Here is an 11,827-nt window from a genome sequence, read left to right as displayed (position 1 = left end):
TTGAGTAGTGCTGTTCAAGAAAGTAGTTTGGGCTCCAGAAATTTCATATTTGATACAGACTAGATGATGAATCAACAAAAAGGTGGTAGCAGCTCTGCCTCTAGCTTTTTTGGGCCTCATTTCACTTTATAGAAGCTAACGGGATATGTATAACTTAGTGACCCTCAAACAGTATGCACAAAAATCATGCCTTTTTAAAGATGCAGCTTGCTGAATCTCATATCTAAAGAGTCAAAGTCAGTAGGTCTGGAACCTAAGGATTTTTATTTTTTAAAAGAGCAGATTCTGATGGAGGTGGTCTTCTCACCACACTTGAGGAACTTTGTTAACTGACTACTTTCTCTGTGGAAACCAAATAGGCAAAGGGTACTAAAAGAAGTAAAATGTAGCTTTCCTAATGGTCATCTTAACTTTCAAAAAACCCTGAAACTTGGATGATAGATAATATGGTACAATATAATTTGCTAGGGGAAAAACTGTCTATAGTAGCACCACCTTCTTCCTTTGAATGGTAAAAGTTTGATCAAGAAGCAACATAAAGTATTCGAAGCAAAATACTGTTGAACCAGCTATCATCCCAAAGACTCCCACTTATACACATTAGCAACAGTGATAAACGCTGGCTTATAGCAACTTTTGGCTTTAAAAATCTACCCAATTCAGTTTACTTTTTGGTATCTGGTTTTTAATAGTCTTGTTCAAGTAAAAAGCTAGCTGCTAGGTGGACTGACCCTGTTCTGAAAAGACATGGAAGATTCATTATAGGCACACAATTGCTTAATGTGAAACTTACTGAAAAACAAAAATCATATTATCCCCCAGCTTAAGGCTTCACTTCCTAAAAAGCTGACACGATTTATTTTTAGAACCAATCATTTGGAAGGTAATTCTGATTTGCTGGAAGGTGATTCTGATTTGATGTATTCTGAGGTTAGTCTTAAAAACACAAGACCATCTTGAGTATTAACTACCTTTAATATTTTATAGAAGCTTAAAACACCCAGATATTTATCCTTTATATGAATAAACAAAAGTCCCATGAATTACAATGTGCAGAACACTATATAAAAGAATTTCCATAAAAATTACATTGGGATATTTTTTATCAGTGGAACAACTGCTGTAGCTTCCTTTGAATTGGACAGCATCTGCCTGAATGCACGTTCTTCTTATCTAAACTTAGTGTAAGTACAAATCACAGAAGAAATTAAAGTTTTCATCTTTAATGAAATGACTTTGGAAACAATATACATTTCCATGACACCAATACTACAGTTTTTGGAGTCACAGTAAGATACACAGAATTACATCCGTAATTAATATGAATGCCAACATGTCAAGCAGTAATTTGTTACATGGCAAACAAAATCAAGAAAGCAACCATCAAACAAAATAGACCCATAGCTTCAGACAAGGCAAATCCCAGGATAGCATATGAGAACAGCTGCTGCTTCAGCGAAGGGTTTCTAAAAGAGACCACATACGACTGTTACTTTGAAATATTAGCTTCAACATGTTTGGTAAATGTTAAAGAATCAGATTACTAGTGTGGGGATTTTTGTAAACTGAAAAGTCTGCTGAAAGATTATTTGCCTAGGTCTCTCTCACACTCTGTTCTCCTCAATCCTGGTAATACAGCATAAAGGTGCTGTCACACACTTTGACGGCTTCTGACATTCTTATTCCTCTGAAAGAATGTTCTATACCTTTTAAGACCTGACAGTTTAGGTGTTAAATAAATTGATCCTTTAAAGGAATGTGCTCTCATTATTATATTTCCAATATAGCTTAACAATTAGGAATGCAGACTCTGAAGTCAGACTTAGTTAAAATTCATTTTCTGACATTTACTAGCTATGACCTGAGCAAGTAATGTAACCTCTGTGTCTCTAGTCTTTCACAGGTGTTACTCTAGTAACACCGCAAATGGTGTTATGACAATAAAGTGAGATAATGCATACAAAGCCCTTTAAATATAATGCAAGACACAGAGTAAGCACTTAATGCAAACCAGCTATTATTTCAGTAGCTTTCTAAGTTTTCAACGACTTCAAGCATGCTCTTAAAAGAACTTATTTAGGGACAGACATGATTACCTGGCATAACCAATGATAAGGCTGCCAAAGACTGTTCCAATACCAGCACCAGAACCAGCCACTCCTACTGTTGCAGCACCCGCACCAATAAATTTGGCAGCAGTATCAATGTCTCTGCTGATTGCACTGGTCTGAAACTCCCTTTGGATTAGCTGAGATACACCATTCTGGGCCCCATTAAATACCGTAGAGCTCTAGAAAACAAAAAATAAAGGTAAAAGTCGTATCAGTAATCATAGATAGCTATTTTAATTAAGTACCATACTGTCAAAATAACTACTTCTCTATTTTGCCAGGCCAGGCTAATTTTTAAATTTTTTGTAGCAACAGGATCTTACTATGCTACCCAGGCTAATCCTGAACTCCTGAGCTCAAGCAACCCTCCCATCTTGGCCTCCCATAGTGCTAGGAACATAGGTATGAGCCACTGCATCCAGCCCAAGAAAGTAGATTTTTCAATAACTGTAGCTATTATAATTTTAAATATAGGCAACTTAAATCAATAGACATAAATACTACAGTACTTCTTGGCCAAGTTTTGGATAGAGAAATTTCTCTATTTGGCTCATCTAGTTTTTTGGATAAAAGGGTGGAAAAGAAAACCCTTACTTGGTAGTGTTACCTAATTTCAATTATTGCTGCTATTACCTCTCCATTCCTAGTCTCTGGTCGAGATAACACTGATGCAGAAATTGGTCTGTATGCAACTCTGGATCCAGCTCGGATCTATTAATGGAAAAAATAAAATAAAAAGATTCCAGTATTAAGAAAGAATACAGGTAAGACTTCAGCAACTCTTCAGGTACTATGAATTCTAAAAAAATCAAGCAGTAAAAATGAATCAGAGACTTCTGTATTGACTCTTGGCTGTTTGGTCATTTTTAATACATGAAGAAATTTTAATGAAGTTTCATGCTAATGAAATTGTAAAGCTTGCTACCCTGAATAAAATTTCTAATAACAGTTACAAAGAGATTAAGAACTGCTTTTGATATTTCCATTATTGTAGTCCCATAATTCAAGTCAGAAAAAAGAAATAAATACCACACATTCTTTGGCAAGTTTAAGTGGCCCCAACAAGTACATTAGGAGTGTGACTACAAATGTTTATCATTCAAAACAGCCCAGCAGTTATTATGAGCCCTGACCATTTCCAAGATACTTCTATATGACCATTAATCACAAACATTTTTAAAGGAACTTAAGCAATTCTACATCAGTTTAAGAATAATCTCTGAAATATCTGACCATAAGGACATATTCCGGTCCAACTTCTCTGCCCTTGAGTGTCCACTAAACTAAGGTCACAGAAAAATCCCTTCAGAACCAAGATCTTATTCTCGAAGACAAATCCTCCAGATTTAGACTTCACTTAAAGGCTGCAAAACTGTTATGAAAGTCATACTCAAGAGGCAGCAAGAAAGACTGGGCTCGTTACCCCACCATCTTCCTCCACCCTCACACGGAAAGGCAAAGTCCCTCCCTCTGCAGGAACGAGTTTGACCTACAGACAGGCACTGGAAAGCGCTGCTGCGGTGAACTAGGCCTCAGCGGCCCCCTACATCCTCTGCAGTACCCCAACCTTCGCGTCCACCCCGATCCAACAGAGAGGATGAGGAGAGGGAGGAAAGAGTCGCTCCGGGCCTAGGGAGAGGAGGGTTTGACCTACACCCAGAGAGGCCTGACAGGCCTCGGCTGCTCTCCATCGCCCTTGTGGCGAGGAGAGGGCTGAGATGCCGTAAGATTAGGAGGAAAGGAAGAAAAAGGCAATGGGTTAATGGGTGAGGAGAGAGTCGTTCCCGAGCGGGCGGTGTGCGCCGCCCGAAGATTGCCCCATTCAACAATGTGGACGCTCCAGGCCAAGAGGCCCAGCCAGACCTCAGTCCCCCGGCCCTGCCTGGGCTACGCACCAGAGCGGGTGCGCAGGCGAGCTTGGCGCAGGCGAACATCTTACACTCTTCGGGACCACGCGGCTGGAGGTCTTGGATGACACGCTACGTAGGCTCCTCTCCTGCTTCCTCTCTGCGGAGGCAAAAAGGCTTAAGGTCAAGTGCCCTCCAGGGGCCTGTCCTTCCCACCGAGGTCCCGCGGGCTCCTGTGCACGCCGTCAGCTTGGGCCCCGTGCCCAGTGAGGCGCTGGCACAATGAATGGGTCCCTATTGGGCGCTGCTCCGTCCTGGCCAGGCCGAGCTCACTGTGTCCTCCACTTACCTTCCCGAGAGGTGGCGGCGGCTCTCAGTGCGGCAGAGGTCGAAGAAATGGGGCTTAGCGCGCAGGCGCGGTCCGGCTCTTATTCGCGACGCAGCACCCGGATGAAGAAGGCGGGGTTTCGAGTACAGCAAGGAAGACACTCAAGGTCACTTTGTAACAACTTTATTGCCAACTAGCCGGGAAGGACAACGACAACCACCTGGTGATGGGGCAGGCAGGGAGTGGTAAGAGAGAGACAAAATGAAAAACTGTAGACTAGCCTGGCAGAAAGACTAAACAGATTAACTTTTGATCTAAGTTGGCAGCAGGATAGTGGGCCTTTTTCTTTTTCTTTTTTTTTTTTTTTTTTTTTTTTGCTTTTTATATACTTTATTTTGTAATTTTATTTTATTTTATTTATTGCATTTTAGGTTTTGGGGTACATGTGAAGAAACATGCAAGATTGTTGCATAGGTACACACGTGGCAGTGTGATTTGCTGCCTTCCTCCCCTTCACCTATATCTGACATTTCTGCCCATGCTATCTCTCTCCAACTCCCCACCCACCGCTGTCCCTCCCCTGTTTCCCCCCAACAGACCCCAGGGTGTAGTGCTCCCCTCCCTGTGTCCATGTCAGTTTGCTGAGAATGATGGTTTCCAGATTCATCCATGTCCCTACAAAGGACACGAACTCATCGTTTTTGATGGCTGCATAATATTCCATGGTGTATATGTGCCACATTTTCCCTGTCCAGTCTATCATCGATGGGCATTTGGGTTGGTTCCAGGTCTTTGCTATTGTAAACAGTGCTGCAATGAACATTTGTGTGCACGTGTCCTTATAGTAGAACGATTTATAATCCTTTGGATATATACCCAGTAATGGGACTGCTGAGTCAAATGGAATTTCTATTTCTAGTTCCTTGAGGAATCACCACACTGTCTTCCACAGTGGTTGAACTAATTTACACTCCCACCAACAGTGTAAAAGTGTTCCTATTGTCGGCCTTTTTCTTCACATTGGTACCTTGTAAGATTTGGCCTTTTATCAGTTGCTACTTCTCTGTAGTAGAGTGGCATCTTTGCTGGTCATTCTCTTCCTCTGTGACATAGGACTGTGGCTGGGGGGAAGAAAGACGCGTCATTCACTACTTAACAAGAAGCTAAGGTCCCCAGCAAAGTGAAGATACTTATTTCAAGGAACCTGGAAAATGGTTCCAGAAGTATGGCAAATCCTTGAGGTGAAAGAGAGCCTGATCTAGAAGTACTGGTGGAGCCTTAGCAAATGAGTAGATCTAAGAGCTTTGTCACCGGGGCACAAAATTGCCTCTGGGTAAAGTGAGGGTGCTCAACTATTCCAGCTCTGGGATTGGAAGAATTAAGGGATTTTAATGTATTTTATGTAGGACTTGAGACTAAAAAAAGTCTGAGTATTTTCAAAACCTCAAATTTAACACCTTGTTGTTGTTAATTTTGGACAGATTATTTTTTTCAGAAGAATGCAGAAATATCTCAGAAAAATGGCTCTTACTGAACTTCTGGTCTTTTTAGATCCTTCAATTATGTAAATTTAATTCAGTAGTTAAAACAAATGGCTACCGGAAGTGATATCAACATGTCAACATAAAAAAAGATCAAACATCTAGTCAGATGCAGTGGCTCACGCCAGTAATCCCAGCATTTTGGGAGGCCGAGGCGGTCGGATCACCTGAAGTCAGGAGTTCAAGACCAGCCTGACAAACACAGAGAAACCCTGTCTCTACTAAAAATACAAAATTAGCGAGGCATGGGGGCGCATGCTTGTAATCCCACTACTCCCGAGGCTGAGGCAGGAGAATCGCTTGAACCCGGGAGGCGGAGGTTGCCGTGGGCAGAGATTGCGCCATTGCACTCCAGCCGCTGGGCAACAAGAGCGAAACTCCGTCTCAAAGAAAGAATTTTAAAAATAGAAAAGGTTAAACGTCTAGAATGCCCTGCTAAGAAGCTGGCTGGGGACTGATATCCACCCCACTCTGCCCGGAGCCCTGGTATGAGACATCATCAACCTAGAGGATCAGCTTTTTACTCATTAGTACAAAGGCGCAATATTATCTAGCAGCAATCCTGGCGGGGGGAACCCTCAGAACTAACACTTAAAAACGAATAAGACTTTGTCACTAATCCACCTGCAAATGCAAATCGTTCAGAATTACAAAATGCTAATCATTTTAGGCTCAATCTTTAGCTGGAAAGTAGAGATAATTCACATGTACCGTTCAAGAAGCTATTCATACAGTTTTTCAAGTACTCAATTCTAACCTGAAGAACATGGTGTCCTGTGGTCTACAGTAGAATAAACAATAAGGCCCTGTACTTCAATAGTAGATTCTCTAGGGGAAAAAATTATTCTAAGTGGATTTGTGTAAAGAGATGGTTTAAATGATGTTTCTATCTCTTCAGCACTAAATCAGTAGCAGTAACCATTGAGGAGGAAGCAAGAAAGAAGCCCAGATCTGCAGTGGCTGCTTCCAAGCTGCGTATGGACTAGTTGCTTATGGCAGGGAGAGACATAAGTTCAAAAATTCAGGCTAGTCTGTTCTGTTGAGGGGCCTGACCCTGACTGACTCCATGGTGGTATTCTAGATAGATTAACTCAGACTTTGCTTAGTTTTGCATCCTAAGACTTGCATTTTAGAAAGAGGGGAGTGAATTGGAGTAACACCAACCCATGTTGATTGAGGGTGGATATTTGCACTGAGGGAGTTTGAAGTAAAAAGGTACCTTCTGAGAAGACTAAAGTGAGGCCATAAAGATGAACAGGGACCTCCCTGAGAATTATCTATTCCTTTCTGTGCTTTTTCATTAAAAGTGGGGACAGTCATAGTAAGTTACGAGGCATCATAATTTGGCAATATCTAAGACTGGGTGATGATGATAGCCTGAGTGATGATGGCATGTTGAAGATAGGACTTGGATAATAAAGGGAAGTATGACAGATCACTCCCAAATGTGCCCCTGTCTAGAAACCACCTGGACAGGAAAAAGGCCAGAGAAAGAGAACTGAAGCATCCAGCACATATGAGTGAGGCCTTCTTGGACCTCTATCTCTTGTCAAGCCTTCCCAACACCATGAGGAACAGAAGTGAGTCATCCCCAGTGAGCTCACTGTGATGGTGAAGTATGGTTATGTTGGCGAATTTGAAGTCATTGATGATCACACAGCTGGGAAAAATTGTTGTGAACCTCACAGGCAGGCTAAAGAAGTGTGGAGAAATCAACCCCATATTTGATGTACAACTGAAACATCTAGAAAAATGGCAGAATAATCTGCTTCTATCCTGCCAGTTTGGTTTTATTGTACTGACAACCTCAGCTGGCATCATGGAGAAGAAGCAAGCAGAAATCACACGGGAGGGAAAATCCTGGGGTTCTTTTTTAGAAATGTAATACATATTTACAAATAAAATGCCTCATATACTCTGGTGCTTAAAAAAAATACCAAGGGTTTTTATTTGAAGCTACGTTTTAGGATAGTTTATTATGAAGTGCTAATATATATTTAGTAATAGATAACTAAAACAGGAAACACTGTCTGCCAAATATTCACTACTTCTTTGAGATTCACATGGAGGTAGCAGCATTTTTTTTTTTTTTTTGAGACAAAGTCTTGCTCTGTCATCCAGGCTAGAGTGCAGTGGTGTGACCATAGCTCACTGCAGCTTTGACTTTCTGGCTTCAAGTGATCCTCCCACCTCAGCCTTCTGAGTAGCTGGGACTACAGGCATGTACCACCACACCTGCTAATAAAACATTTTATAGAGCTAGGGTCTCCCTATAGAGCTATGTTGCCTAAGTAGGTCTCTGATGCCTAGGCTTAAGTGATCCATCTCAACCACCCAAAAAGTTGGGATTGTAGGAGTGAGCCTCCATGTCCATCCAGTAACAGCATCTTAAAATGGGGAATTTCAGTTTAAAATTCCAAGTGTAGCTCATACCTAACCAGATAGAAGGAAGCCCAGGTCTTGGTTACTAACTCCCTTTTCTTGAAGTATTGAGGTGTAGTAGGATTGTTATCATTAACTTTAGTAAGGTAACTCTAACTGACAACATGGAAAGATAACATTATCTACTTTTGGACATTTTAGGCCAGGCGCCCTGGCTCAGGCCTGTACTCCCAGCAATTTGGGAGGTCAAAGTGGGTGGATTGCTTGAGTTTAGGAGTTTGAGACTAGCCTGGGAAACATAGTGAAACCCCATCTCTACAAAAAATACAAAAATTAGCTGGGCCTGATTGCATACACCTGTAGTCCCAGCTACCTGGGAGGCTGGGGTGGGAAGATCCCTTGAGCCCAGGAGGTGGAGGTTATAGTGAGACAAGATTACACCACTGCACTCCAGCCTAGGTGATGGAAATGAAACTCTGTCTTTAAAAAAAAAAAAAATTAATGCCTGCAAAAGTTTCACCAGCCTTCTCATGCTGGTGTAAATTTAAAAAATTGTTGAAATGAAAATCAGAAATATAAGTTTAAAATCATCTGGGCTCTGTTATTATATTTCATTTTTTTAATAAAAGTTTTTACTTCTTATTATTGGCTTTAATTTGTTATCAACTTCTCTTTGAAAGAAAAAACCTCTGACCTTGCACTAATTTTATAGGACATTCAATTATAGTTAGCTCAGATAAACACTATGCCATTTCTTTCAACACTGTGAGGACATAGGGAAAAGGTAAGAGTTTGCAATGTAATTGGGGTATTGGATGAACATATATAAAAAATTAGAGAAAAATACAAAGTAGTACATGTTCCAGGACAAAGTTGTATGATGCACTAAGGGAAACAGCTTTAGAAAAGAGATTGACCTGGTCAGAAAGTACCTTACTGAAGAGAAACTTGAGCTAGGACTTGAAAGATGGAATTATTTGGATAGAAAAGATTTCTAGGTATCTCTTAAATAGATCCTAAAACTTCCAGATCTACTAACTACCTACACTGCTAATCACTTTATAGTATAGAAAATTTTGTCTTTAAACTTCATTTTTGACTATTTTACAAATTATTTAACTATTTTAATGACATCTAGCATATTGGACTAGAATATTTAGTAAATGGGCCACATATAATTTAGTAAGAAACTAAAAGTAAATGTATCTCTCCATGTCCTCTTCAGTTACATGAACCAATATCCTAATAAAATAAATTTTATTCTGTCCTCCTTTTCTACTAAGATATGCTAGTAATTGAAGAAAAACAATTGTGTGTCATAGTGTATAATTAATGTAAAAAGACTACTTACATGAAAAGAGAATTAACAGGTATATGGAAATGAAATCAAATCCCTTTGCTAACTTTTGCCTATCTCAAATGTAAGTAATTTCCTAATTTTTCAGTTTGTGGCAGATACAGCTAGTTATCTATCTAACATTTATTCTCTCCTTTTTTCTTACTTACAAAGATCTGTTACCAGTTTAAAAGAAAAATGCTGAACTTCTCACATTCCCTTATGATTAGGAATGGTCAATGACATGTGAGTTGAAGTTACTTGGTGATGCCCCTAAGAATGTGCAGAAAAGGGATAGATTAAAATGGATCATTCTTTCTTTTCCATAACCCCCCTTTTTTTCCTGCCTGGAATACAGATCTAATGTCTGGACAGGGGCGCAGCAATATTGCGACCACAAGAACGGAAGTCACACGTTAAGGGTGGAGAATCTGGAAATTAGGAGCCTGAATTTTTCACTTTTTTTTCCTCTTTTTGGAGTAAGCAGCCCTTAACTGCCTGTTTATGGAGTTAATGTCACATAAAAAAAAAATCTCTATTTGGTTAAGTCACTGAGGCCAGTTTCTGTTATATGCAGCTAAACACAATCCTAACTAATAAATAATTGTATGGACTTACATCTCTGAAGATCTTTGGCCTTTGGGCTGTAATTACAGCTGAAGTGTGCTTTCTTCCCCCAAATTTACATTAATTTACTTCTGTCTTTTCCTCCTTATTTGATGGGATGTCTGCTAGGGACCAACCAGGAGATAAAAAACATACCTGTAATTTGAACAGGGAAAATTTAACATAAAAAATTATTAACCAGTGAAATATGCCTAAAAGGTATACAGTGGACTCTAAGGGGTCCAGCAGTAGTCCTGTAGACACAGCTACTAACCTTGGCTGAAGAAGAGTGTACAACAAGAAAGAAGATGAGAAATTTAGAGCAGCATTTGTGGCTGCCACAGGAATGTGCAGTCCACCTGTGCTGAAGCAACTTGCTGGAGGAGTGGGCCATAACTGAATTGTGAGGACTGCTGAGGTGAATACTCCTAGGCCTCTCCTGCAAACCAATCCACTGGCTCCACACAAAAAAGTCTACCAGAAGAAGAATGTCACATCCTTTCCTCCTGCTCTGGCTTCTCAGTGTCTCTTCATCACTCTCTATTGGCAGAACCTATAACTTTACCACTGCCAAAGCAGAAATGCTTTCAGGGTACAGCTCCAGAATAACAAAGCAAGGCAAAAAAGGATGGATTTGTAGCTGAGAAGTCATAAGTTAATAACTAGCACAGATATTCTCAAGGGCAGGGATTATGTCTAATGCATGCTATGTCTTTCATGGCACCTAACAGAGTGTTAAACATAGTAGTCACTCAATAAATGTTTGCTCAATAATAAATTATATAAATGAAGTAATTGGCAATAATTTTATTTTTAATTTTTAATTTATGCGGGAACATAGTAAGTGTATATATTTATGAGTACATGAGATATTTTAGAATAGGCATGCAATGCGTAATAATCACGTCATGGGAAATTGGCTACCCATCCCCTCAAGCATTTATCCTTTGTGTTGCAAACAATCCTATTATACCTGTTTAGCTATTTTAAAATGTACAATTAAATTATTATTAACTATAGTCACTCTGTTGTGCTATTAAATACTAGGTCTTATTCATTCTGTTTATTTTTTTGTACCCATTAACCATTCCCCCTTCTTTCCTACCCACACCCCCCACTACCCTTCCTGTCCTCTGGTAACCATCCTTTCATTCTCTATCTCCATGAGTTCAGTGTTTTGATTTTTTTATTCCACAAGAAAGTGAGAACATGCGCTGTTTATCCTTTTGTGCCTGGCTTATTTCATTTGACATAATGACCTCCAGTTCCATGCATGTTGTTGCAAATGTCAGAATTTCATTTTTTGTTAGAGCTGAATAATACTTCATTGTGTATAAGTACCACATTTTCTTCATCCATTCATCTGCTGATAGACACTTAGAGGCTGCTTCCAAATTTTGGCTGTTGTGTGAACAGTGCTGCAGTAAACATGGGAGTGTATATATCTCTTTGACATACTGATTTCCTTTTGTGTGGGTATATACCCAGCAGTTTGCTGGATCATATGGTGGTTCTATTTTTAGTTTTCTGAGGAACCTCCAAACTCTTCTCCATAGTGGTTCTTCTACATAATTTACATTCCCACCAACAGTGTACGAGGGTTTTCTTTTCTCCATATTCTTGCCAGTATTTTTTATTGCCTGTTTTTTGGATAAAAGCCATTTTAACTGTGGTGA

General features: G+C 39.9%; 1 protein-coding gene and 1 long non-coding RNA gene across 3 annotated transcripts in view; one reads left to right on the top strand and one right to left on the bottom strand.

Annotated features, from left to right (window-relative positions):
- Nucleotides 1–1,207: 1,207 nt before the first annotated feature.
- Nucleotides 1,208–4,414, bottom strand: ATP5MC3 (ATP synthase membrane subunit c locus 3). 2 transcript variants are annotated; one of them, XM_003921844.3, is made up of 5 exons: nt 4,308–4,414; nt 4,007–4,118; nt 2,745–2,822; nt 2,097–2,290; nt 1,208–1,466 (listed from the first exon to the last, which is right to left on the bottom strand). In XM_003921844.3, exons 2-5 carry the CDS (start codon nt 4,043–4,045, stop codon nt 1,352–1,354), a joined length of 426 nt encoding a protein of 141 aa, XP_003921893.1. In that variant the 5' UTR covers nt 4,046–4,118; nt 4,308–4,414; the 3' UTR covers nt 1,208–1,351. The 2 variants fall into 2 exon arrangements, with proteins under 2 accessions (XP_003921893.1, XP_003921894.1); XM_003921845.4 differs by having other exon boundaries at nt 4,007–4,135; nt 4,308–4,359.
- The window catches only part of LOC141584584 (uncharacterized), a 208,291-nt gene continuing 200,855 nt past the window's right edge, over nt 4,392–11,827 (top strand). The window contains exon 1 of the long non-coding RNA XR_012517712.1: nt 4,392–4,531. This is a non-coding gene — a long non-coding RNA (uncharacterized LOC141584584). The remainder of the gene's footprint in view (nt 4,532–11,827) is intronic.

The sequence above is a fragment of the Saimiri boliviensis genome, chromosome 5 (assembly GCF_048565385.1).
Source record: "Saimiri boliviensis isolate mSaiBol1 chromosome 5, mSaiBol1.pri, whole genome shotgun sequence".
NCBI lineage: Eukaryota > Metazoa > Chordata > Mammalia > Primates > Cebidae > Saimiri > Saimiri boliviensis.
Note: the sequence above shows the minus strand (reverse complement) of the source record. Positions and strands in the feature narration are given on the sequence as shown.